This window comes from Pongo abelii, chromosome 19 (genome assembly GCF_028885655.2).
Source record: "Pongo abelii isolate AG06213 chromosome 19, NHGRI_mPonAbe1-v2.0_pri, whole genome shotgun sequence".
NCBI lineage: Eukaryota > Metazoa > Chordata > Mammalia > Primates > Hominidae > Pongo > Pongo abelii.
In genome coordinates this window covers 1,848,700-1,874,987 of record NC_072004.2, presented here as the reverse complement: position 1 = coordinate 1,874,987, position 26,288 = coordinate 1,848,700, and the positions used below count along the sequence as shown (strand labels likewise).

At 59.3% G+C, this 26,288-nt stretch overlaps 2 protein-coding genes and 1 long non-coding RNA gene across 4 annotated transcripts in view; 2 read left to right on the top strand and 1 right to left on the bottom strand.

The window, feature by feature from the left end:
* Positions 1–13,396, top strand: part of SMG6 (SMG6 nonsense mediated mRNA decay factor) — a 248,327-nt gene extending 234,931 nt beyond the window's left edge. The window contains exons 16-19 of one of the 2 annotated variants that reach the window (XM_054535167.2): positions 4,190–4,343; positions 7,581–7,792; positions 8,106–8,187; positions 11,628–13,396. In XM_054535167.2, the coding sequence (XP_054391142.1) occupies positions 4,190–4,343; positions 7,581–7,792; positions 8,106–8,187; positions 11,628–11,758 (579 nt within the window). In that variant the 3' untranslated portion in view covers positions 11,759–13,396. 2 annotated transcript variants of the gene reach the window in all.
* A 155-nt stretch (positions 13,397–13,551) lies between these two features.
* Positions 13,552–18,156, bottom strand: HIC1 (HIC ZBTB transcriptional repressor 1). The gene is made up of 2 exons (XM_024234812.3): positions 17,981–18,156; positions 13,552–16,547 (listed from the first exon to the last, which is right to left on the bottom strand). Exon 2 carries the CDS (start codon positions 16,525–16,527, stop codon positions 14,383–14,385), a length of 2,145 nt encoding a protein of 714 aa, XP_024090580.1. The 5' UTR covers positions 16,528–16,547; positions 17,981–18,156; the 3' UTR covers positions 13,552–14,382.
* A 4,268-nt stretch (positions 18,157–22,424) lies between these two features.
* LOC129051182 (uncharacterized) lies at positions 22,425–26,235 on the top strand. The gene is made up of 2 exons (XR_008515245.2): positions 22,425–22,911; positions 23,844–26,235. It is a non-coding gene; the product is annotated as an uncharacterized LOC129051182 (long non-coding RNA).
* Positions 26,236–26,288: the final 53 nt, after the last annotated feature.

Below are 26,288 nucleotides of genomic sequence, written 5' to 3'. Positions count from 1 at the left end.
TACACTCCAGCCCAGGCATCAGAGCAAGACTCCATCTCAAAAAAACAAAACAAAACAAAACAAAAGAAACACATCAGTAGTCCTCTGCTCCACCCCTCCTCATCCCCAGTTCTATTTCCTGGTGATTTCCCCCTGATATTTATGCTCTGGATATGTAGAAAATAAAAAATAGAGTTAGGAAGGAAGAAAGGAAGCTGGCATTTGTTGAGTTACTAATAGGTGTCAGGCACTTTGCTAGGTACTTTCATATATAAGGTGAATGTGGAAATTTCCTGTGTTACAAAGCTTCTAATTTCTGTTGAAGACATTGCTCTGGCCAGAGAGGCTCAGTGATGAATGATTCTTCACCCTGTAGAGGGAAGGAAGCAGCCGCACTCCCTATGGGAGCCCCTAAGCAGAGGGAAGACCTCAGAAGGCCCTCTCCTGGTCTTGCTCTGCTTCATGATCCAGGTTCTCCAAGTGCCACACCTCCTGTGTCAGCTCATTGAATTGCTGTTATTTGTAATGTTCAGTGTCTCAGCTTGCAGCGGTAAGCATCGTAAGATCGTCTCCACCGTAGAGAAGGAACCTAACCTGCAAAAGTTTTTCCTGGAGACCCAAGCCTGTTAGCTTCCTCCTTAGGTATTATTGTGTATGATCTGTTTCCCAGTTCTCTGCCAGCTTGCTCCAGGAAACTCCCGTACCTTAGAGAAGGTTGGTTACTTAGCACCTTCCAGAAAGAGATTATTTTTTTCTTCCACATTTTATGCCAACTTGGGTCCTTATTGCCACCAATCTGATTCAGAGTGTCCGTATGTTGCTTGGGTTCCAAGTGCACTATCCAGGGATCACTGTGGCCCAACCTCAGCTGCCGTTAGAAGGTTCCTGTGGAACTCTCCTTCCGGGTCAGCACGCTTGACTTCATGCCAGGGCCAGTCTGTCTGAACCACAGCATTCCGATTGCACCCCCCTCACCCCCACCAGAGGCTTCTGCAGCTTTTTACTCATACAAACAAAAATAAACCTCACTACCGGCCTCTGAACTCTGCAGCGGCATGCTTCCCCTGCTCCCCAAGTGTCCCATGGCTGCGAGTGGGGACTTGGCACTCTCCCCACCGACATCACTTTTTCACTCCCTGCGCATCCTGTGTCCTCCTCTTACCGTGCGACCCAGAGCTCGGAATGGGACGTGACGGCCGGCACAGGCGCCGTGCACAGCTGCCAGGAATCTGACGGGTAGAATCTGGAAAAGCTGGGAGGGCAGATGCTAAACACACACACACACAGCGCCACTCAGAAAGGGCCGGAAATGCAGACACCCGTAGAAGGGTGCCTGTGGACTCCGAAGCCCTCCTCGGCCTGCCGCTCTTTTTAAGGGGACTGAGCCAGTCTTGTGACCCAGGTGTGACCCCCCCAGAGGCCCACCGGTACCCCAGGAGAAGAGGGAGCAGCTTCATCTCATCTCCTGAGACTCCGCGAGGGCATGCGGGGAACAGGAAGCAGTTGCTTGGTGACTCACTGGGCAGAGTCAGGTTAAGGGAAGTTGTCTGCGGGCGTCCCTGGGACCGGATGATGGCAGCACAGCTCTGAGCACCCTCACGGGGCTTGGCCCCACCCCACACCCAGGGAAGCCCCCTCTGAAAGGCTGCGGCCTATTCACCTTTCTAGCCGCAAACCAGAGCTAAGAACCCGGGAAAGTTAGAGCGTCTCTGGACCTCGCTTCTAGATTTTTCTTCTGTCCTGCCATCAGAACACACAGGTAGGCTCAGTTTGTCCCCAGCATCCCTCGCCCACCTGGCTTCAAGGCTCTCCTACTTAATTGCCAGCAACAGAGGTAGGATGGTACAAGGGCTTAGGAGCTGGCTGTTCACATAGGGTAAAAAAAAATGGCGGCCAGTTCCACTTCCTTGATAGATTCAGACCAGGCTGGATGGTCGTTTCTCAAGGCAGGAGAACTGAGATGGGAGTGGACTTGTGGGGCAGAGGCAGAGGCGCAGTGCAGAGCCGGACCCCCAGCCCCTGTCACTCCAGCTGCCACTGCTCCCAAGTCTCCCTAAGCCATGCTTGTTCTGTCCCTGCTCACCCAGAAAGACAGATTTGAGAGCCACGGTACCAGGAAAGCATGCCTGGCAGCAGAAGAGCTAGATGGAGAGCGCATGGCCTGAGAAATGAGGAACGAGAGTGCTGATGCTCCTCTGCAAGAGGAGAAAGGGCAGAGGGGTTTACTGAACCTGAGCAGGGACCATTTCCTGTTCTTACAAAATGCCCAAGCCAGGTTTGTTGGAATGCATGTCACCCTCTAGATGGCAGCCCTATGCAGAGGGTCAGTGACCCCACCTCCCATGGGAAGGTAGCCCGCAGTAGTGGCACCTTGCTCTCATGAGGTGAGATCAGTAGGAAGACTTCAGCAGAGCGGGCCCCTGAGCTGCATTTCTCATGCCTGCCAGCGTCCTGTAGCCTGTGCCTTCACCAGCTGTGGTGGCAGTGGCAGCAACAACTTACTCATAGGGAGAGGTCCCTGGCAGGTCACAGAGAAGCCACCCCCATCATTTGAAGGCATGCCCTTTCAGTTTTACTGTCATTGTCAGTGAAACCTGAGCAGCCTCCTCACTGACTGTTGGTGGCCAGGACCAGCACCGTGGGCCCCATCTCGGTTGGCACGCACGTCCACTTCCCCTGCCCTGTGCCTGCCTCTGGGTCTCTGCAAGTTGCTCTGTGGCAGAAGGCCATGAGAGGGTGTGACAGGGCTGGGACCTGCCCTCCTGGCCCCGCCAGGTTTGTGTGGGTGCCCTCCACCTCCCTGCTCAGGGAGCATGCTGTCTGGGCAGATGCCAGCAGATCAGTTCGATTCTTGGCCTTGGTCCCCAGAAGAGGAAGCAGTACAGTAGTGGCCATGTTCTGTAGTGACAGACATACCCAGAGCCGGTCTCGAAGGGCCGCTGCCACACGTGTAAGGCTGTCACAGAAGAAAATCGGCCTTTCGCAAATGTGCATCTCTCGGGAACTTCCCTGAGAAATGTGAAAGTCCACAGGGAAGGCAAGCGCTGGGCCACGTGCTTGGTGCGAGGCGCTAGAGGAGGCGGTGGGTCAGTGGGGCCAAGGAGACTCTTCTGCTTTTATTCTTCTGTCTACTTTTTGTTTGGCAGTTTAGCTTGCACTAGTAAGCATATGACTAGGCTGTCAGTTGCTTAGTACCACGATATGGTTGCTGAAGAAGAGGCTAAGAAAAAAAGTGACAAAGTCAGTTTAAAGAAAAACGTCGAGTAAATAATAGTGTAGCTTGTACAGATTCATGGCAAAGGAGCAGAAGTAGAACAGAAAAGACCCGTGTTTAGGAAACTGCGCTGGTCAAGGGCAAGGTGATGGGCCATTGTGATGGACCTGGGTGTTGCTCTTTGCAGACACATGAGTTGCGTCTTAATTCATCACATTGCACAGACTTCGGCTGCTGCTGCAGGAGAATTTCGTATTATTAGCTGTCAGTATCACTTTTTTGTATAGCCTTTGAGTTTAACTTCATCGTTCGTTGTTTGTTGTTGTTGTTTTTGTTTTTTGAGACAGGGTCTCGTTCTGTCACCCAGGGTGGAGTGCAGTGTGATCTTGGCTCACTGCAGCCTCCAGAGCTCAGGCAGTCCTCCCATGTCAGCCTCCCAAGTAGCTGGGACCACAGGCGTGTGCTACCACACCCAGCTAATTTTTTTTTTTGTAGAGACGGGGTTTCAGCATGTTGCCCAGGCTATATTTTATTTTGTTTTGTTTTGTTTTGTTTTAGCTACACAGTGAAGTAAGTCAAAATAACAGATTCTGTTTGCATATTCATGTCTAGATTGAAAAGTACCTCCTCTGTAGGCTTTCTAGATAATGTACGTGAAACCACTTTCATATCTAAGGAACCTAATTCGCCCTTGTTGAATTTTAGTCCCAGTCTTACTTTGAGAGACCTGTTATTTTGAATATCCTCAGGATCCTTTCTCAGCCCTAGGCAGGGTTTTACCCATGCCATTCCCTGGGCCCCTTGACCTCTGTTTTTATTGCAGTGCTATGCTCAGCCCTTGGGCCTATCCCTCAGGCCTGACGGGGACTGGTTATTACTCTGGAGGGGAAGAGGTTCCTAGGGGCAGGATGCTGACACACCGTAGTGTCAGGGCCCTGGCTCACCCACCTGCTTGCCTGCTCGCTGTCTGGCTCATTCACCACTCTGTCCCCGTAGGCTGTCCTAGAGGACCACAGTCAGATGAGGCAGATGGAGCTCGAAATCAGACCTTTGTTCCTCGTACCAGACACCAACGGCTTCATTGACCACCTGGCCAGTCTGGCGCGGCTGCTGGAGAGCAGGAAGTACATCCTGGTGGTGCCCCTCATCGGTGAGTCAGGCGGGAAGGGCAGAGCAGCCTTGCATGTGCACAGCAGCCCCCTCCACACACGCCCCACGGCCTGGGGGCCAGGCAGGCAGAGCCCTGCTGTGCGTGTGTAAGATGGGATTTGTAGGGGAGTAGGGAATGCGTGGGGCAAAGAAAATTGTTTAATAATCAAAGCAGTTCAAATTATCATGGCTGATCCACGGCTTAAACTGCTTGAGCAAATGGACTCCTGTGTCCCAGCAACCAGAGGCTGCATGAGCCCAGCCCTTGTTTTTATCCTTATAAAGCTTGCAGTAAAACAGCAAAGCTGGTTCCCGTTATTGGTAAACACTCAGCCCTGGCAGATAACGGCAGTGCTGCTGGGTGGTCTGGCAGGGAGGCTGGGAGGATTTTGAAGTGGTTAGATGCCTTTGGTCTGATTGTCTTGTAGCTTTTCATGATCATTCTGTTGGTTCGAGGTAGCATTCTTCTGGCCGGTGTCACCCTAAGGCTAGGGCAGCAGGAACCCTCCAGAGCAAGCCCTTGGCTCATGCCTGTGGATTCCTACCACTTGGGCCCTTACCACTGTCTGGGCCTTGGTGCTGGTGCAGGGTCAGCATCTCAGGACCCAGCTAGCTTGCTTTCCCACCCTCTAGCCAGAGAGGCCCAGCTGGGCCGTCTCCACGGGACTGTCTGGGTACCCTTAGTTCTTGGAGCTCTGTGGTGGGTCAGCCTCAGGGTGGGCTCTGGGCTCTGGGCTTGTATCTAGCTGATGGCCTCTGCGGAGGGAGAGGGTCTAGGAGATGATTGGGAGGCCCAGGCGTTTGCACATCCCCTTCTCAGCAACTACTTGGAGCAAGTTTGAGAGCCTTGTCTTCTGGAAAAGCCACCAGACTGGCAGTCTGCCTGCCAAGCCACCTTTGACATCCATGCCAAGATGTTCCATTGGGCCTTCCCTCCCAGTCCCAAGTGTCTTAGTGCCAGATGGGGGTGGAAACAAAGGGCAGGAAACATCCGCCCCTGCAGAGGCTGCAGAACCCTGGGGGGTTGTGGGAAACACGTTAGCACCACCTGAGAATGTTGGCACTGAAGCAGCCCTCCTCCCTGCCTCCACCCTCCCCGTCTTCCTTCCCTCCCCATGTGGCCTGGCCAGAACCTCTTAAATCCAGGCCCTTAGACCTAAGGGAAGGCTTTCTGCTCTTCAACAGTAGAGCAGTTTCTGTCACCAAGGCAGGGCAGCAAAACGATCACATTGTCCCAGGCTTTCCCTTCTCCTCACTGGGGCGGGCTGCCTTGCCAGGTCATATGTCTCTCTGCTTTCCTACCTAGGAGCTTTTCAGGGGAAAGAAAGTGTTTTGCTAGATGGTCAGGAAATGGTACAACTGAAAGAGGCTGCGGACATTTCAGGAGCCCCCTAAGAGCCGGAAGGTGCCTCAGACGCCGTCCCAGGCTACCAGGGTTTTTCGTCACCAGGACTGATCGTACCCCAGGCTGTGGGCTCAGTCTGCTTGTTCTTGGGAGATCCAGTGAAAGGCAGGGCTGTAGCCCTTGGCCCTGAGGAGCTTAGGGTTTAGTAAGGAAATCCGGATTCGGTGGGGAGGGAGCAAACATATGAGAAAACCCAGCAGATACATGCAGGACAAAGAGACGACGCCTAAGGGTGCTGGGAACTGACAGTTGTGCTACAGCCATACAGGCCAGCTTCTCTGGACCTGCCTCAGCTGGGCAGGCCCCTGGACTCTCCCAGGGGCTGTAAGAGGAGGGCCCCTGTTTACTGATGCTTTCCTTGGTGGACTCACGCCCTGTGCCCAGAGCAGCAAAGGGTTAAGCCGCCAGCTTTCCCTTCTTGTTTCTGGTGCAGAAGCACAAACAAGCTTCCTCTTTGAAGCCTGTTTAGTTTGGAAGCAGGAAAGCAGATTTTGGGATAGAATACCCGTTTTTCCTGTTTGATGTTGTTTGCTGTACCGTACACCCATCTACCACTGCTTCCCAACCTCAGCCATGCATTGTGTGGACACTGCAGCCTCAGGGTGCCGAAAGCATGGGGGGGGGGGGGGTGTGTGTGTGTGTGTGTGTGTGTGTGTGTGTGTGTGTGTGTGTGTGTGTGTGTGTGTGTGTGTGTGTGTGTGTGTGTGTGTGTGTGTGTGTGTGTGTGTGTGTGTGTGTGTGTGTGTGTGTGTGTGTGTGTGTGTGTGTGTGTGTGTGTGTGTGTGTGTGTGTGTGTGTGTTCCCACATGGGCCCTTTCCAGAAAGTGTCTCCGAATACCCAGACAATGAGTGCCAGGCTCACCATGGAACAGCATGCTCACGCCGGCTCCCTGAGCCATGAATCACTGCGCTAAGGAGAGGCCTCAGACCCCAAACTCTCCCAGAGCCCCCGAGGAGCACATATTTCCCACTTGACCTCAGGCTTTTGGCTGGAATTTTGGAAAGAATCTTCACCAGAAAATGAAGCCATGTCCCAGACACATAGGCAGGCAGACAGGCACATACACACACACACACACACACACACACACACACACACACGTACACACATACACATACACATACAGACACACACGTACACAACGCATACACACACACGTACACATGCACACAGAGACAGACACACACACACATACACGCACACAGACATACACACGCACACACGTGCAGTATCAGAGAAGGCAGATGTGCCACGGTTCTGGTCTTGAGGAATACCAGGGCCTTGCAGATGAGGCTGTGACTGCCTCTTCCTCCATGGTGGCCTCCCTGCACTCCACCAGTGGGGCTGGGGGTGGACCTTTACCCCTCCTGGACTGCTGTGTGTGGGGCCCAAGGAGTTGAGGAAGGACGCCTCCCTTTCCCTTGAGCTGCTGCATACCCTGGACTCTCCTGAGGGACCCTTTCATGTTAGTCCTGTAACCAAGGAACGCAATAGAGGGACCAGATTTCTTCCTCTAAATACAGCAGCTCCAGAAGATTCCTTTAAGTTCCTCCCAAGAGGAGGGCAGGGCCCAGGAGAAGAGACAGGGAGTAGAGCCCTGTGAAATCTCGAGACACTTCTTGTCCCCACAAGCTCCCCTCCGGCCCTAGTTTAGTTCGAGACACTTTTTGCCCCCACAGGCTCCCCTCCGGCCCTAGTTTCATGGGAAGGCTCCTGTGGGGGAAGGATGGATTCTGGTCTGGGAAGGTGTTGGCTGGGAAAGTGAATGGACAGAGGCCTAGGATGAAAGCACATTGCTGAGGCTGATACCTTGTGGGGCTCTGTCTCATCAGTGATCAATGAGCTGGACGGCCTGGCCAAGGGGCAGGAGACAGACCACCGGGCTGGGGGCTACGCCCGTGTGGTACAAGAAAAGGCCCGCAAGTCCATCGAGTTCCTCGAGCAGCGATTCGAGAGTCGGGACTCTTGCCTGCGAGCCCTGACCAGCCGTGGCAATGAACTCGAATCCATCGCCTTCCGCAGTGAGGACATCACTGGCCAGCTGGTGAGACCCCGTGGCAGGAAGGGAAAGCCCACAGCCAGCTTCCAGAACAAGGTCTCCAGGAAGGAAGGGCTGAAGGAGGCCCATCAGCCTGGGCAGCTGAGGGCCAGCCACCATGGGGGCCCAGGTGGGGGAGTTCCTTCTCCCCTAAATCACTCTTGGCACAGTCAGACCAGGCCAGGCAGGGCCAGGGCACGCATGAGAGGGATCGGGGAGGTGGCCCTGCCCAGGGCCCCAGAGGCAGAGGATCCCTCCTCCTCCTCCACATGGCGCCCCCTTCTGCCCAGTGCTGCTTCTCACACATGTCTTCCTCCAGGGTAACAACGATGATCTCATCCTCTCCTGCTGCCTCCACTACTGCAAAGACAAGGCCAAGGACTTTATGCCTACCAGCAAAGGTACAGCTTTGCCTCCGCCTTGGGATCTTCCATCCCCACTGCCCTACCTCGTCCTACCCATCCTCAGCCCCTGAGAAGGGCGCCACTGACTCTGGCCTGGGAAGTCTAAGGAATCAGTGCTCAGGGCTGATGCACGCCTGAGGCCCAACCTCCCTGTCCTGGCTCCCCCAGCCCCAGGGAATGCCAGGTGCACCCTGGGCCAACTAGAGATGAGCCTAGCACAGGAAGCCCAGCCCTAGGCCACGAGGTTCTTCACCCAGCATGCATCCATTTCCTTTCTTGGGTGTCCTCAGTGAGTTCCATCTGACAGCAAGAATGTCTTTATGATTCACTGTAGCTGGTTCTGGCCATGGTCTCCCGAGCCCAGCCCTCTGCAGCTCTGAGGGCAGCCCCCAGGGGTCCCTGGGGCACACTTCCCTTTCTTGGCCATGCTTACCTTCCTATCTTCTCCGTTCACCCCTGAGTGTTTACCCTAGTTCAGGCCTGGGGCAGAGGCACTTCCCCAGTGAATAGTGGGCTTTGCTTCCTGGTCTCTTTGGTCACTGTAGCACTTTGAAGGCTGGCTAGAGTTGGAGGTTGGTGAGAGCTTGAGGAGTGAGCCCTCAGCCCGGTTTTCAGGACCTTTTGGGGTAAGCAGAATCTCATCTTTGGGCCAAAGGCCCACTCTGGGATTCTCACCCAAGCGCTTGACCACCTGACCCTCAACCCTGAGCTGGCCTTCATGCATCACCCCACAGGTCAGTGACACTAGGGTTTTCTGCTCCTGGCTCCCAGGATTCTGGCATTTTTTTCATTTGGAAGGAATTCCTAGGACCTGCCAACTCTGTGTCATCTGCAGAGCTGGCAGTTCTCACCGTTTCGTTTCTATCTACAAGTGGTCTCTTGTCATTGCCCTTCCGTCTCTGCTGCTCTCTCCTTTCTGTCCGTGTTTCTAGCCCTTGTGTTCAGGCTGCTCTGGGAGTTGACTCTCTCCTGCGTCCTCTCCCCACACAGACACAGCCCCTCACTCCTGCATGAGTCTCTTTACTAGGGGCTGGTTACGAGCCCACAGCTGCTGCTCAAGAGAGGTCCTGTCCTGCCACCAGGTTTGCATGCCATATCCCTCAGGACCAGGTATGAGCATTAAAGTGATAAAAGGAGACCTGGCTAAGCCAAACAGAGGAGCTTATGTTCTGTCCCCGGCAGCTCAGTAGTCTGAGTATCCCCTCACCCGAGGCCACCTTCCTCTCCCCTCTGCCCACCAGAGCCTCTTGCCTCCCTTCACACTCTCCTTCCTCCTGTCCTCTTCTCTCACCACCACCAACCCCACAAACCTCTCCCTCCCAAATCCTCCAAACTCCTCCCCAGGCTGAAAGCCAGTTCTCAGCCTCCCTGCCTGGAGCTGGCAAGCCTGAGCTTCCTAGAGGGGTACCTCCTGAGAGAGAGGTAGGCAGGATTGCTGAGGGCCTTGTTGGGAAGTGTGGTTCCAGGACTGCTGGGCCCCACCCCAGCCTCAGAACTTTCTTTCTCAGAACGGACACATTTTGGCTTTGGCCCTACTAGTCCTCCCACCCCTGACTTCACCCCAAACAGCCTACAGGAACCCATTGCCATCCTGGGGACCGCCCCTATCAGAATTACATCAGCAATGGCTGGTGTAATCAAACCTCATTTGTCAGTGTGAATTCTTAGCAGATTAACTTGTCAGATTCACAGAGAAACCGTCACTAAATGTTTATGTGTAAACGATGTTGAATTTTAAAATCGTGGATTATGGCGGATGGGGCCTGACAAGATGACAGTCTCTGGTTTCTAACAAAGTGAAGTTACCAGTGTCAAAACAGAGGATGTTTATTGTGAAAAATGTCTCAAAGGATCCACAGAAACCCCTGCAGACCCCTGCCAGCAATGTTGGGCCTTGGTTAGCTGACCTAAGGCCTGGGACGCTCCTGGTTTGAGGCCCAGGGCAGGAATGGTGGGGCTGCGACAGACGCAGCCAGCCAGCCGGGAGCCCCACGCAGCCCTGTATACCACCACCCCAGCCACACTTATCTGCAGAGGGGCCCGGCCCAGGCAGCTGAGTCGTCTCTGAGTATCCCTCACCCAAGGCCACCTTCCTCTCCCCTCTGCCCACCAGAGCCCCTTGCCTCCCTTCAGACTCTCCTTCCTCCTGTCCTCTTCTCTCACCACCACCAACCCCCCAAACCTCTCCCTCCCGAATCCTCCAAACTCCTCCCCAGGCTGAAAGCCAGTTCTCAGCCTCCCTGCCTGGAGCTGGCAAGCCTGAAACTGCTCAGGTCAGACATGGATATTTGCAGCCCCCCACCCCCGCCAGCCCACGCAGTCAGTGAGCACGGCAGGACACTTCCTGTGCCTTGCTGTCTGCCGGACCTGGACCTCTGTCAGGAAATGCCCAGCCTGGGAGTGAGGAGTAGACCTGCCACCTAAGCAGGCATGTCAGGGTAGGGATGTCACTTGTGTGAGTGCTTGTCCCTGGCTTAAATTCTCTCCAATGTGTTAAAGATTAGGGAGTTAGGGAAAGAGAGGTAGTGGAGAGACTGTGCTAAAAAAAAAAAAGTCATCTAAAAAGAATGAAAGATATCTGTGCCACTATAGAAAGATCTTTTAAGTATCTACTCTGAAAGTGTGGCTAATATGATCATGATGATGTAGAAAAAAAGGTTATACGTCCAAGTGTATGTACTTGTAAATGTGCCTAAAGAAACCTGGAAGGATACACAGATCTTCCCTGGGGTGCAGGACTGAGAACTGGGATCATCATCTTAACTCTACTCTTCCTTTTTACTCTTCTGTCCTCTTAGAGACTTTCGCCTGTATACATGGATTACTGTTATTTAGCAGGGGCGATCGGTTGGCCAAAGCCTTGGTGTGCCCTTGGCACAATTCTGCAAAGACCCTTACCCTCTCCTCTCCTCAGGGCTCCCTTAAGCTAACCCCTCTCCCCACATCTGGAAAACCCCGGATACATTTTCTGTTCCATCTTTAGATTTCTGCCTCTGGATGCCTAAAGCTTCAATCTGCTGGCTTTTAGAGGGACTTGTTAAAAAAAAAAAAAAAAAAGTGGGGTTTGGGGAGAGCAGTGTTGTGATCTGGGGGCCAGCCATGTGGTAAAAAGGAGTAGAGGTCAAGGGGCTGCTTCTGTTCCCTCAGTTTAGGGTCCTGGAAGGCTGGTGGGTTTGGGCAGCTTTTGGGAGCTAGGCAGAAGAGAGTCCTATATGGGAGGCGGGAGTCAAGGCAGAAGCCCAGTGCAGCCCTCTCTAAGCCAGCAGGGGAGGGTCCCCGGGGCTGAGAGCCCGGATGGAGGAAAGGACTGGTAGAAGGGCCAAGAAATGGCTAGCGTGGCACCCCCTCCCCAGGACCACATTCTCCAGGGTGAGAAGAGCAGCCAGCCCTCTGCCTCCTGTCCTCAGTGACAGCCTTCTGCTCTCTCATGCCCACAGAGGAGCCAATCCGGCTACTGCGGGAGGTGGTGCTGTTGACAGATGACCGGAACCTGCGTGTGAAGGCGCTCACAAGGAATGTTCCTGTACGGGACATCCCAGCCTTCCTCACATGGGCTCAAGTGGGCTGAGGGAGCCACACTGGGGCCCCCCCCGTGGAACCGTTCCTGAAAGGCCACCAGGCGCCCAGTGTAGCACGGAAGATGCCCACGTGCCTGAGCCACCAATCCACCCAGACAATAAACCATCCTCTTCCAACGCACGCCGTGGCCATGCTGTGGGGGAGCTGCTCCTCACAGAGCCCCTCCCAAGGATTGGGCAGAAGCTGCTGGGACCCTCCTGGGCTGCCAGGATTTAGCAGGGAGGTGGCTGGCTACAGCAACAGCAGCTGGGCAAGCCAGATAGGCCGCCCATGCTCTCAGCCTTTCTCCCTCCCCCGTCTCATTCCAAGGCTGGGGGAGGGCCTTCTCGCCTGGGGACGCAGCCACTTTCTCCAGTGGAGACAGGGCAGGGGTCCAGAGTTTCCGTCAGATGCAGTGAAATCACAGGTCCCTTTCATCTTCAGAACCTCTGTCCTGAATGTGTTCAAGAGGCTTTGGTTATGTCAGGAAGAAGTGCCCAGGGTGTATGTCCCCAGTTCCCCCGAGGTCTGGACTCGCCCATGGACCCAAGTTGGCTTTTAGACACCATGTCCCTAACAGCAGCCCTGGGCCCCCACCTCTTCTACCATCCACCCCAGACTTACCACACGCCCTTCCTGCTGCTCTTCTTCCTGCCCTTATCAACCTGGGTCCCTCACACTTTGCCAGTTGCTTCCCCGTGGACAGTCATGAGTCTAGAGGAAAGGGGCATCTGGTCTCAGGCCCGTGCTCTCAGGTGGCCTCCACCTGCTCCCTCTCTCCTCACTGGCCTTTCAGTCTAGCTTCCTCTTCAGGAAATGTCCTGACTCTCCTCAGCTCCCCCTTCACCCCTCCTTGCCCACCTACCCTCCCTCCAGAATAGCTCCTCATCCTCCTTCCCCTTCTAGTTGATCCTTTTCACCTCCCTGATCCCCTTCATTTCTTCACCGCGGTTCCTCGTCATAGGGGTTCTCACTCTGAACTTTCCCTCTCTACTACCCATGGCAGGAACCTAGTACAGCTCTCACACCCAGGGCCTTCCACCCTCGGCTCCTGTGCTGGGAGAAACTTCCAGGCATGGACAGCCCAGCCTGAGGCATTCCAGTGCCTGGGGCAACGTCGCCTAACCTGGTTTCTAGCTTTGCCCTCACTTCCCGGAAAAACTGACACAGGGGCCCCTTCCTTGCCCCTTTAGCTGGTACCTCAGTGGGGAGGCTTCCTTACCAAGAATGAGTTCCTGAAATCCAGGGCCAGAGGTAAGGGCAACTTAGGGGAAGACAGGGTTTTTGATGGAGCCAGGGGCAGATCTTAATGGGACCAGTGGGGGATACCCCAGAGCCCATGGCCTGACTGCACAGCCTGCCTGGAGGATGGGTGCACAGCTCTGCCCTCCCTGAGGCCCAGGACTATGCCAGAAGCGATGGGGTACCGTGCAGGGGAGCCAAGGCCAATAGTTTGGGGGTGGGAGTCCCCTAGAGTCTCAGAAGACTGGGCTCTTTGGAGTACAGGGTCCCCGGCCTCTCCTTTAAGATTCTCTCCCCAGCTAGAAGGCCGATGACTGGGTGGTCGGGAGGGAGACCCATCTCTCCTTTCTGTCCCGTTTGCAGCATTGGTTTTGTTTCCTTAATAAATTTTTAGTTATGAAACATACCTGACCTCTTGCTGATCTGTTTCTGGGACTGGGGAGGGAGGCAGGTCCAAGCCTCTGCACCTGTGTGAGGGTGGCCCTTTCTGGCTCCTCCACCCAGCGGGCGCAGCCCATCCAGGTCCTTGTGCAGGGGCAGAAGAGAGCAGCGGGGTCGGGGTCCTTGGTTACTGCTTTATTGCTGTTTGGTTCGAGTATAGAAAATGGAAGCGGCTCTGGAAGAGCCTGTGTACAAGGTAGGAAATATACAAAAGAGGAGGAGGGAGCTAAAGAGACCGCGTTCCAGCCCAGCCCAGCCTGGGCTCGGGATGGGGGGCCGCCGGGGCGCATGCAATAAATATGGTCCGGGGCCCCAGGGAAGGGAAGGGAGGGCACCGCGGGAGTGGGAGACCCGGTAGGCCAGAACTCCCCGCCCTTGGTGGTTGAGGAAGGAAGGGTTGGCCCTGGGGCTAGTGCCACTTGTGCAAAATGAGGAACTTCACATTATCAGTCCCGGGGTGGGTGGGAGCGGGGGTGCGGGGGGCCCTCCGGCCGGCTCAGTCCCCTCCCCACTCCCCAACTCTGCCCGACGCTCCGACCCCAGAGGGGAGATTCACAGTGAGAATGGGTGTGGTCGCAAGGGCCGGAGGTAGGGCTAGGAGCGCCCCAACAGTGACACCCCTCCCCCTCTAAGAGCAGCGCGGAGCCGGGGGAGGGGGCCGACGAACCACAGAAAGAGGCGGGAGGGGCCTGGGGTCTCCTTTGGTCAAAGCTGATATCAAAAATATAAATTTCCCTTACCCCATCCCACCCCCGTCCCGGGGTTTTCCCCCGACCCCCGAGCTAAGGCACGAAGCAGTGAGGCCAGGTGAGGCCGCCGAGAGGTGGAGCCGCCACTGTGGCGACGCTGCGGTTGTCCCGGGCACAGTGGGCCTGCGCGCCGCCCCCGCCGCTCCCTGGGGTGCGGGCCAGGACCGCGCAGCAGCGACAGATTGGGCTGGCGAGGGGCGCTCTAGGTGGGAGAGAAACGGTCGATGGTCCGGCCGTCGGGCCCGGCCGCCAGGTGAGCGCCCTGGCTCAGCACCTCGGCCGCCTTGTCGGGGCTGAGGCCCAGCTCGGCCGTGAACTTGGCCAGCGGGTAGAGGCTCTCCAGCGCCACCTTGGGGTCGTGCAGGAAGTGCGTGGTCTGCGCCAGCAGCTCGGCCGCGGCCGCCTTGTCCTGCTGCTTGAGGCTCAGCTGCTCGGCCGTGAGGCGAGCCACAGCAAAGACGCCCTCGGGGAAGTCGAGCTTGCCCTTGCCGTCGGGGCCGGGGACGCCGGGGAGCCCCCCCAAGCCCGCCAGCGCCCCGGCCGCGCCGGCCGCGCCGCCCACGGCGTGCATCTTCATGTGGCTGATGAGGTTGCGTTGCTGTGCGAACTTGCCGCCGCACACCTGGCACTCGTAGGGCTTCTCGCCCGAGTGGATGCGCATGTGCTCGGTGAGGCGGTACTGGCGCGTGAACCGCATGCCGCACGCGTCGCACGCGAAGGGCTTGAGGCCCAGGTGGCTGCGCATGTGGCGCGTCATGGTCCCACGCTGCGTGAACTTCTTCCCGCAGATGGTGCACGGGTAGGGCCGGGTCAGCCAGTGCGTCTTCTCGTGCTGCCTCAGCGTGGCCGGGTCCTTGTAGCTCTTGTCGCACGACGCGCAGCGGTAGGGCCTCAGCAGCTCTCCCAGGCCACCCGGAGCCCCGGCGACCTTGTCCCCGCCGCCTCCAAAAGGGGGCCCTAGGCCGGCAGCCCCAGCGGCCACTTCGGCCGCCTCGGCCCTGCCGTACAGCGCTTCCTCCTCCTCCACGTGAGCCTCCACGTGCGCGTTCAGCTGCTCGGAGCTGGGGAAGCCCTTGCCGCACGGAATGCACACGTACAGGTTGTCACCGAAGCTCTCGGGCTCGCCATAGGCCAGGTGCGGGCATGGGTAGCCCTCGAGGTGGCCGCCAGGCGGGCTGGGGTCCTCGCTGCTGCCGGTCTCCTCGCTGCTGCTCTTGTAGTCGTCGCCGTCGCCGCCCGTGCCGGGCCCGTCCAGGCTGCCAGGGTAGCGCGGCGGCGGCGCCAGGCCGAGCGGGGGCCCCCCGGGCGAGACGGCCGCGTCCCCACCACGCTCTTCGCAGCGCTCGCTGGGGGAGCCGCGCTCCCGGCCCAGCTCGTCGCCATAGCTACCCAGGCCCGGCTCGTGCTTCATCCAGCGATAGAGGAGACTAGGCCCGTCGGGGCGGCCGGGGGGCTCGGGTCCCGGGCTGCCGCTGCTGCCGCGAAATGGGTCGGAAGGCGGTGCGGCCTCCTCCAGCTTCTGGAAGGGCAGCGGCGGCAGCGACGGCAGGGCGAGCGACGGCTCCTTGTAGGCGGCGGGGCCGGCGCTGGGAGGGCTGTCCGGGCGCGGGGGCAGCTCGCGCTCAGCCAGCGGCCGCTCTGGCGCCGCGGAGCCCGGGGGGCTCTTCTTGGACAGGTCCAGGCCACAAAGAGGGGAGCAGCGGCGCTCCGAGGCACAGAGTGCGGCGGCCGGGCCGGGTCCCGACGCGTACAGCTCGGCGCAGTGCGTGTTGACCGCGGCCTCTGGGCCCGAGGGCGGCTCCGCGGCAGGCGGCGGCGGAGGCCCGGCTGGGGACGGGTAGCAGGCCTGGATGACCGGCGTGGCGGCCCGCAGGCCCCGGCCCGGCCGACCATAGGGCGCGTAGCCGCCGCCGCCGCCGCCGCCGCCCCGCAGGTGGCAGTACTTGCCGTGGCGCTTGAGGCGCTTCTTGCACAGCGCCACGAGGTCGGGGATCTGCAGGTAGCTGGCGGCGGCCAGCACGGCGCCCAGGCTCGGCTCAGCCCCCGGGGCCACGGCCGCGGCCGCAGCCGCCTCTGCGCCGTCAGCCAGGCGGCCGGTGTAGATGAAGTCCAGCACCAGGCGGAACACGGCCGGGCTCACCATGTCATGGTCCAGGTTGAGCAGGTTATCATGCACCACCAGGGACTTGAGGTAGGCGCTGCTGGCCGCCAGCACGTTCTTGTGCGCGCGGAAGAGGGCGTTCTGCACCACGATGATCACGTCGCACAAGAAGCCCTTGGTGCGCTGGTTGTTGAGCTGCAGCAGCAGCTGCCTGGAGTGGCCGGGCGCCTCCATCGTGTCCAGCATCGTCTGCCCAGCACACTCTCCTGCGGGGACACACACCGGCCGGGTGAGAGCCGTGCGGCGCCCTGGCCGCCTGGCCCCAGCCCGGCACTTCTCCCCTCCACTTCCCCGTCCCTCAGCTGAGCGTGGGCATCAGCCCTGCGGCCTGGGCACCGGCGAAGGACCGGCTGCCTTCTGGAGTGGGAGCCCAGGCCGGCCCGCCCGGACCAGGAGAAGGAGCAGGAGGTGAGCGGCCGCCGGTGGAGAGGAGGCCAGGCCGGCCTGCACGCCCCAGGGCACCTGGCTGGGTGCTGGGGCTTCCGAGAAGAAAACTGTTCAGGCGAAGTGACCCTTTTGGAGACAGTTACCCGATTTAAGTAAAATGTCCGCTTCAGGAAAAGTCATTCAGGGCGGAGAAGTTTGCCCAAGTAGGGAGAAAGGGAGCCGAGGAACCAGCGCCTCCCGCCTGGGGAGAAGTTGCCCCAGTTGGGGGAAGTGATACGGAGGAGGGGAGCGCGGTGCCCGCCCTGGCGCCGCCCTGGCCGGGGGCTGTCAACCCTCGGTCCGGGCCCGGGCGGCGGCCGCGCGGGGAGCGGAGGCAGCGGCTGCCGTGGCGGGCAGAGCGCGAAGGCCGGGCCCGGCGCGGGGAGGGCGTTATATCGGGACAGGAGGCTGAGGCAGGAAGCAGGTGGGGGGGAGGGGGGAGCCACGCAGCTCCCAGGGGAGGGAGGGGGCAGCGCCCCGGGCGGGCACGGCGCACAGCCGGCTGCGGCCCTGACCCGGGCCTGCGCCCCACCCGCGTCCCGGCCTCGGCCTGGGCCCTACACGCGCGGGCCCGGCGCCTCCCTCCGCGGCTCCCCCGGCCCCTTCTCCCCCGGAACTCCGCCGCCCCAAACTTGGGGAAAAGTTTTCCAACTGCAGACAGGGCGGGAGGAGTGCGCCGGCCCCAGGCCCTCGGCTCGCAGCTCTTCCTCGCGGTCCCCAAATCCGGCGGCAGAGCCCGGAGCCGAGCCCTGAGCTCCCCTGCCCGCTGCTCGCCCGCCCGACCCCGTTCCCCCTCCTGGCCCGCTGGGCCCCGCGGCCCGTTACCTGCGGCCCCGGTGGGCCGGGCTCCCCTCCCCGCGGCGGTGGCAGCTCTTAGCCGATGCCCCACCCGCCGCTGCCAGGCCCCGAGCTGTGCCAGGGCAGCGCCCCTGCCAGCCCCGCCCGCCAGCTCCCCTTCCCTTCCCTTCCCCTCGCCTCTCCAGCCCATGTGCGGACAGAGCCGGCCCCGGGCCGCTGACCCCGCCGTGAACCCGGCGCGGAGCCGCGGCCCGGCGGTCCTGAGTCCGACAGGGACGACACCCGGAGCCCTGAACGCCAGCCGCCAGCCGCGATGGGGCACCCGCGCCAGAAGATGCGCCCGAGGCGGCCGACGCACGAGGACCGGGCTGTCCCGGATCCCCCGTCCCTCCCGGTCCCCGGCTCGAGGACCCACCTGGGGGGCATGTCGAAAGCCCCGGGCCCGGCTGCCGGCGGATCCAGGGGGGACGTGGCTGCGCTGCCCTCCGCCCGCCGGGCCCCCGGTCGGTCTGTCCTGCTGGTCCGTCCTCCCCGCGTCCTGGTCGCGTCTCAGCCCCGCCGCGCTTTCCGCACACTCTTATCTGGAGCGGCCGGGGCCGGCGGGCGCTGCTGCGGCTATGGCGCCACCTCGCGGGCGCGCAGGGCTCTGCGGGGCAGGCCGCTGCCTTCCTCCCGCGCACCTGAGCTGGAGGCGCACAGATGCTGAGCCGGCGGGGAGGGGCCCACCCTACCTGCAGGTTCGCCCTCCCACCTGTACCCACCTGGGACCCCGACCCTGGACACGCGAGTCCCAGAAACCCTGGGGCTTTGAGCTGAGCGCTCCCATGTACGTATTTCTAGGCACACAGCCCCAATTCGGAAAAGTCCTGCCCGCAAGCACGGGACTCGGGTGGTGGGGGAGAGGTTATCGTGCGCAGGAGTAGCCGAGCTCTCCTGGAACTCCCCGTAGACACTACTGTACGGCACTGTCCACTTGGACGCATTCCCCAACACACCCACCCTCACTCAGGCGCATGGATTCCGTGTGCGCGGCATAAACTCGTTTGTCCCCAGCCCTCTCTCCAGACACTGATACTAGCAGGCGCGCATGTTTCCAGACGCACACCCGCCCCTTCCCTCAGCCCTGGCGCTCTGGGATACTCCAGGGGCAGCCACGTAGGGCCCTCCGGGAACCTGGGCAGAGGTGTTACCCACACAGCCCGCCCTGAACTTTCGGGTCTCCTAAAGGAACCCACGACGAGTCATCAGGGCGACTGGAAGTGGCTGGACAGCGCCTCCGGGGGGTCCGCAGAAGTAACCATGGGGCCCTAGAATCCCCCTGTACGCCGTTTTGAAGAATCCCGCGTGGACTTTTTCTCCAACCCACCCGCCCGAAGGAAACAACAGGGGCGCCTGCGGCTGGGACCCCGCAAGGTCCCGCGCCCCACGTGAAGGTCAGGTTTGTGTGGGTGACGTCTCTTCTGGGAGGAAGGGGACCCCGCACTGTCGCGCCGCTGCTCGCAGTACTACTCCGGAAGTGGCCCCGTGCGGCCCCGCAGCGCACCAAGCCTCCTGCGAACGCCGGATCTCCGCGGCCCACGCTCCGCCTCCGCCCCACACCTCCTGACCCCCGCCCACACTCGGCGTGGAGCGAGGGGGGTGGGGGGGGTCCCCGAGAACTCCGCCGCTTCCGATTGGCTGCGCCTTCCTCCGCCGCGGAGCGCGAGGGGCTGGGGCGCAGCGCTACCATGGCAACCGATGAGGTGCGCCCGGATCCCGTCCCTCCGAGGCCTTGGAGAGCTTAGCAACCGCGCTCGCCGCCCCCCGCGCTGTCCTCTGGCCCCCATGGCCCCGCCAGAGGTACCGGCTGAGTCACCGGGCGAGGGGCAGCGGGCGCGGCTACCAGAGGCCCCCGAGCGACACCAAGGTCTCGGGCGCCCCCCGGAGGCTCCCTTTGCTGCGCAGGCGACTTCACGGCTTCGGTGCCTGGCGGAGGCTTCGGTCCAAACAAGTCCTCATGATTCCCGCCGCTGCCTGAGTCCGCCCCATGTTCTGGATCCATCTTACCCAACTCCCTCTCCCATGTCTCCCCATAGCATCCTCACTTTAGAAGCAGTGAGGTCCCAAAGAGGAAAACGGAGGCCTCCGGAGCTGCCGGTCTCTAGGGAAGGCGGACCCCGAGATCTCGCTCGAGGGACGTGCTGCGGCCTGAGGTGGAAGTTACGGAGTGTTGAGGGGACTTGGAGAGGCTCCTCATAAGTGCTCCTAGAGCTGGGCTTTGACGGATGAATAGGAGTTCTTCCACCGAGCAGGAAGGCATTTGTGAATAAGAGAACCCCTGGGACAAAGGCTAGCGGCAAGAAAACTGGAGCTCTAGGAGGCCAAATCCAGACTATGCAGGGCCTCTCTGACCCCATCTCTTTTATCTTTTCTCTTTTTGATAGAGTCACATCCCCACCCCCCACTTCCAAAGAGCCCCTCCGCCCCATGTATCTTGTGCAGTGGAGTCTGTGCATTGCTAACCTGCCCCAGGGGTCTGCTGTGCCCACAGTCTTTATTCTTCAGCGTTCCCCCACATCCGCTCCCCAAGTTAACTTACTGCCCCTAACCCCCATCCTCAAGCCCTCATTGCTTCTGTAAGGGAGGGTCTCACAGCCCTGCCCCAGCCCAGGCAGTGTGAGGACCGCCTTGCCCTCCTGTGCACTTCACTCTTCGACCCTTCTCTCCCTGCCCCGCTATTCCGGCCATGCCTTGCACAGCCCTCCCCATCCTGGTCCACCTCCTCGTCTGAACACACTCCTCTCATTTAGACCCTTCCTCCATCTCGATGGAGCCAGGCTGGGCCAAGACCATGCATTTCCCCGCTCCCAACCAGGGGAACTGCCCCACAAGTCATGGGCTCTCCCTGCCAATTCTGGCCTCCAGGAACATTAACTCCTCCAGGAAACGGTCCTCCTCATCCCCTGGGGGCCCCTCTTGGCCAAGCTGCTTGGTCTCCTTCACTCTCTGTTACCCTAACATGACCTCTGGGAGTGTCCATCGTGCCACAAATAGTCCGAAGGTGGGTCCTGGCTGCCAGGCTCTGGAGCGTGGCACTGACAGCCTTTCCTCTTTCCCTTGCTGAGGCTGCCCATTCCTTTCACCCCTACCTCTGGCGCGTTCCCCCAGCTGCCTCATAGAGGATCCCGTTGCTCATCATTTCTGGGGAGGTTGGCCCACCTTCCCCAACTTCTCTGCCGTCCCTCGGGTCTCCAGCTCCTGGGTGGTACGTGAATCCCCGCTGGGCCTTCCCTCCCAGGCCCAGGCTCCTCCGCTAAAGACTCCTGGGCTACCTTGGGCTCCCCCACTCTTCTTCTCCCGGCCCCCGACGCCACAGCCCTAGCTGCGCCCCAGGCCCCCACGGGAGTCCAGCTTCCTCTCCTACCCACCCTGCAGGACGAGAGGGTGGCGACACCGCAGTGGCCTTGCTGGGTGTGGCGGCAGAGCCGTCAGGTCCAGGAACTGAGGACGGGGAAGGGGCTGCCAGGTGAAGACCCCCAGGGGCCGCGGGGCTCCGGAAGGAGAGCGTGAATAAGCACGAAGGGCCCGCCGCGCCCCTCCGCGCCGCCTCCCCGGCCCCCGGCCCGCGGTTCCGGAAAGTTAACCCCTTGTCGGCTCGGCAGGGGCGCGGCTCCCCCTACCCCGCCTCTGCTTCCGCGCCCCCTCCTCCCCTCCCGGTCGCCTCGGTCCCCACCCCCCGCCTCGCCACTATAAATAGCCCCTTTTCCCATTTCCTAAATTCCCCGCTGACGTCGGCAGCGCGTCAGTGTGTAGGAGCCGCGGCCGCATGAATGAGCCGCCGCACGAGTACTACGCGCGCCTATAAAAGCCGCCGCGCCGGCCAGGCTGCGGGAGGCGACCGGGCAGTGGCGACGCGGCCCGCCAGGTAAGCGGGACGGACCAGCCGCGGAGGGACAGATGTGCGGACACGGACGGGAGGGCGAGGAAGGGACGGGCAGGCGGCGGGTGGGGCGGCCCCTTCGGGGTGGGGATGGGGGCGGACGGGGGGCGCCGGAGTCCCCTCGCGGCTGTGGAGCCGGGGCCAGAGACGACACGAGCCCGCGCAGCACCTGCCGGCGCCCGATGGAGACGCAGCTACTTCGGAAGAGCATCGAGTGGAGGACCGACCTCGGAGACCCCCCCGGCTTTCTTGGGGCTCCTGCGCCATCCTCCCAGGAAAGTGAGGCGAAGGTGCTGGCGCCCCAGGAGACGCGCCCCCTCCTCTCCCTCCCTGCGGCGCGGTGACTCAGCCTCGCTGCCCGGGCCGGCTGAGCGGGGGTGCAGGCGAGAGACGGACGCCCACCCCCGCTTCCCCGGCCCTCCTGGGACCCCCGCCCCGCATGGCGCCGGGCGCCCCTTCTCGGCAGGTCCCGTCCAGCGGGTCCCGCGGCGCCCACGGCTTCCCGCCTCTGCGAGCGGAGCTGTCCTCTCAGGACCGGGGGGGGCGGGGCCTCACCAGGTCCCGCCCCGCCCCCACGCCCCCCGCCGGAAGTGCCCCTCTGGGACATCTTTGACGTCACGGCCCTCTGACGTCAGGGGCCGCGTGCCTGGTCGCGAGCGCCGGGCGGGGCGGGGCGGGGCAGGGCAGGGTGGGAGACGCGGGGGAGGCGGAACAGCAGCGCCCCCAGCCGGGGCGACCGGGGCACCCCGCCCGGACAGCGCGCCGGCACCTTGGCTCTAGACTGCTTACTGCCCGGGCCGCCCTCAGTAACAGTCTCCAGTCACGGCCACCGACGCCTGGCCCCGCCCCAGGACCGCGGCCCCGGCCGCCGCCGCGCCCGGGGACCCCCAGTCCCAGTCCCTCAGGGCCCCGCCCCCGGCCCTCTGCCCGCGCCGCCGCTGTCCGCGGTGCTGATCAACGCAGGCGCCGCCATTGGGCCGCCCCGTCCGGGTCCCTAGGGGCTGCGAGGGGCGGTGGCCCACGCGCGCTCCTCAGCCCCCACCGCCCCGCCCGGCCCCCCGCGGTCCTGACGTCAGCCCGCCCCGCGCCGGCGCCGTCCGCGCGCCCCGCCCCCGCGTCTCCAGGGCAACCGTGGCTTTCGATTGTTACTGTGGGAACTGGAGGTAACAGTCTACAGCCATGGTCGCCCCGCAGCACGCCCACGCGCCGCGCCACGCCGCGCCCCGAGCCTCGGGCTGGGGACATGGAGCAGAAGGAGACGGGGGCGGCGAGTCAAGATCCCACGTGCCCCGCGCGGGTGGCAGGAGGTGCTGCGCAGGGAGGCGGCCTCCCGGGGCTGGCGGCTGAGTCCACCGAGGCTCGAGCGCGCGCGGCCTGCGGAGTGCGTCTGGCGACCAGCCTGAGGCCGTCCTGTCCTCCCGGCCAAGGTATCCCAGCCAGGGCTCGGCGAGAGAAGGGGTCGGGCTGGGACTCGGGTTCTTTCGATTTCGGTGAGAGGGAAGGCACTGGGACCAGGAGGCTTGGAAGGAGGTTTGTCTCCTGGGGCCTGAAAACAGTAGAGGGAGGAAAGTTTTCTGAGATACTCCACAGCCCCGTTCTTCCAGGAACCCCTAGCTGAAGTGGGCATTGGGCGAAGAGTAAACTCTTGAATCTTTCCCTCTGAGCTAGGAGGATAAGAAGGGTCTCCAACCCTCTGGAAGCTAATGAGCTTGTAAAGTTAACCTGGTCCCTGAAGCGTCTGAACAGATCAGCATGCTCACCTCAGCCTATCTCTAGGTGCTGGATTCCAATTTGAGACAGTTTCTCAAATTAGCCCTAAAAAGGAGTGAATACCACAGGGGCTGAAGTCCTCTGGTGCGGGTGAAGTGTGAACAAGGATCTCTTTAAAAATATTATTGTATATGTCGCCTGCCTCTGCCAACATCACCCACTGCAGGGGATGTCTATTGAATATCAGGTGTGAGACTTCCCCAGCGATAGTGTTGGGAATGGTTAATGCAACCCAGCCCACGACATGTTAATCCAATTTTTCTTAACGTCTCACGCCCCACCCCCCGCTTCACTCCCAACCCGGCTCCTTTGTGAAGTACTTCTAAGCCACTCCTGCCGGTTTCCCAGCTAATCAACACCCACATGCTAGCCATCCCACCTCCCCAGGGCCCCGAGGTCTTGCAGATTAAAACGCACTTCCTTCTGGGTTCCAGTGGATGTCAGTGGGTGGACTGCAGTGTACTGCTGGGTGTAGTGCTCTGGGAAGCCAGAGGTCCAACCTGGCATCATCGGCAACTGGTGGTTAAGGGGCCATATTCTGTTTCTGAGCTTTCTGTAAAACGGGATAATAATCTCTTCTCCTCGGCAGGTGCATTGTGAGGATTAAATAGGATCATGTAAGTAAAAATCCGAAAACAGCAGAATGTTATTTTGATCTTAAGTATTCTGTTAGGCTACTACTTGTTTGTGAAGGGGTGGTGTTGGGAGGGGACCCCAGCTCTGTGCACTTAGGCAGAATGAACGGGATGTGGGGGGTACACCTTGAGCTTTAGGCTATATATATTTATTGTCTAATATATATATAATCTATATTATATATATGTTATACATACATATACTTTTTTTTTTTCTTCTGAGACAGTCTTGCTCTGTCGCTCAGGCTGGAGTGCAGTGGCACTACCTCGGCTCACTGCAACCTCTGCCTCCCGGGTTCACTCTGGGCCTGGGGCTGTTGAGGGGTTCTTTGCTAAGGGGGCTCTCTCTCTTAAGAGCTTTAGGAATCCAAGGTGGAATCAGAGGTAGAAAAGAGAAATGGTTGGGATATTCTGAGAAGAGGTCAGAATGTGGTCAGAGGGGAAAGAACCAGAGGACTGACCGTACGTCAGGGTTGTTTGGCATCTTAGAAATCATTTAGGGGCGGGGCATGGTGGCTCACGCCTGTAATCCCAGCACTTTGGGAGGCAGAGGTGGGAGGATCTCTTGAGCCCAGGAGTTCGAGACCAGCCTGGGCAATACAATGCGACTCCCATCTCTACAAAAAAGAAAGAAAGGAGAGAAGAAAGGAAAGAAAAAAAAAGAAAATTAGTTGTGCACACCTGTAGTCCCAGCTACTTGAGAAGGTGAGGTGGGAGGATTGCTTGAGGCTGGGAGGTCAAGGCTGCAGTGAGCTGTGATTGCACCACTGTACTCCAGCCTGGATGACAGAGTGAGACCCTGTCTCAAAAAGAAATCATTATTTAGGGCTGGGAGACATGGCTCATGCCTGTAATCACACCATTTTGCGGAGGGGCAGAGGCTGGAGGACTGCTTGAGCCCAGAAATTCGAGACCAGCCTGGGCAACATAGTGAGACCCCATCTCTTAAAAAAAAAAAAAGCCAGTGTGATAGGTGGCACCTGTAGTCTCAGCAAAGCTACTCAGGAGGCTGAGGCGGGAGGGTCACTTGAGCCAAAGAGGTCGAGGCTGCAGTGAGCCATGATCCTGCACCCGGTGACAGAGGTAGACCCTGTCTTAAAATAATAATAATCCAGCCTGGCCAACATGATCAAACTCCGTCTCTACTAAAAACACAAAAAATTAGCCAGCCATGGTGGTGCTTGCCAGTAATTCCAGCTACTTGGGAGGCTGAGGCACTAGAATCACTTGAACCCAGGAGACGGAGGTGCAGTGAGCCGTGATCGTGCCACTGAACTCCAGCCTGGGTGGCTGAGTGACACTCCGTCTCAAATAATAATAATAATGGTACCTACCTCATGAAGTTGTGAGATTAAACATGAAGTTGTAAGGTTTAAGCTATATATACTTATTGCCTAATATATATAAAATATATGTGTGTTATATATATATAATTTTATTTGTTTTTTTCTTCTGAGATGGAGTCTTGCTCTGTTGCCCAGGCTGAAGTACAGTAGCATGATCTCGGCTCACTGCAACCTCCACCTCCCAAGTTCAAGCAATTCTCCTGTCTCAGCCTCCTGAGTAGTTAGGACTACAGGCGTGCACCACCACCCCCAGCCAATTTTTGTAGTTTTTTTTTTCTTTTCTTTTCTTTTTTTTTTTTTTTTTTTTTTTTTGGAGACAGGGTCTAGCTCTGTCTCCCAGGCTGGAATACAGTGGCACAATCACAGCTTACTGCAGCCTCAAACTCCTGGGCTCAAGTGATCCTCCCACCTGAGCCTCCCGAGTAGCTGGGACCATAGGTGCATGCCACCACACCCAGCTAACTTTTAAATTATTTGTAGAGAGGGGGTCTTACTATGTTTCCCAGGCTGGTCTTGAACTCCTGGGCTCAATTGATCCTCATGCCTTAGCCTCCCAAAGTGCTGGGATTGTAGGCATGAGCAATCGTACCCGGCCCTAAATTAGGCAACATTAAAGCTCTTGCTAATTACAATGTCTGGTATACAGTTATTACTCAATAAATGCTATTCTGGCCGGGCGCAGTGGCTCACACCTGTAATCCCAACTCTTTGGGAGGCTGAGGTGGGCGAATCACTTGAGATCAGGAGTTTGAGACCAGCCTGGCCAACATGGCAAAACCATGTCTCTACTGAAAATGCAAAAATTAGCTGGGAGTGGTGATGCACACCTGTAATCCCAGCTACTCTGGAGGCTGAGGCAGGAGGATCGCTCGAACTCGGGAGGCTGAGGTCACAGAGAGTGGAGACTGCACCACTGCACTCCAGCCTGGGTGACAGAGCGAGACTCCGTCTGAAATAAGTAGGTAAATAAATAAATAAATAAATGCTATTCCTATTTCTATCCTTCGGACCTAATTTTCCTTTGCTATAAATTGAAAATGTTTAACCAGTGAT

Excerpts from the sequence above, each read along its gene's own strand:
- HIC1 (XM_024234812.3), bottom strand. The coding sequence starts at position 16,527 with ATGCTGGACACGATGGAGGCGCCCGGCCACTCCAGGCAGCTGCTGCTG.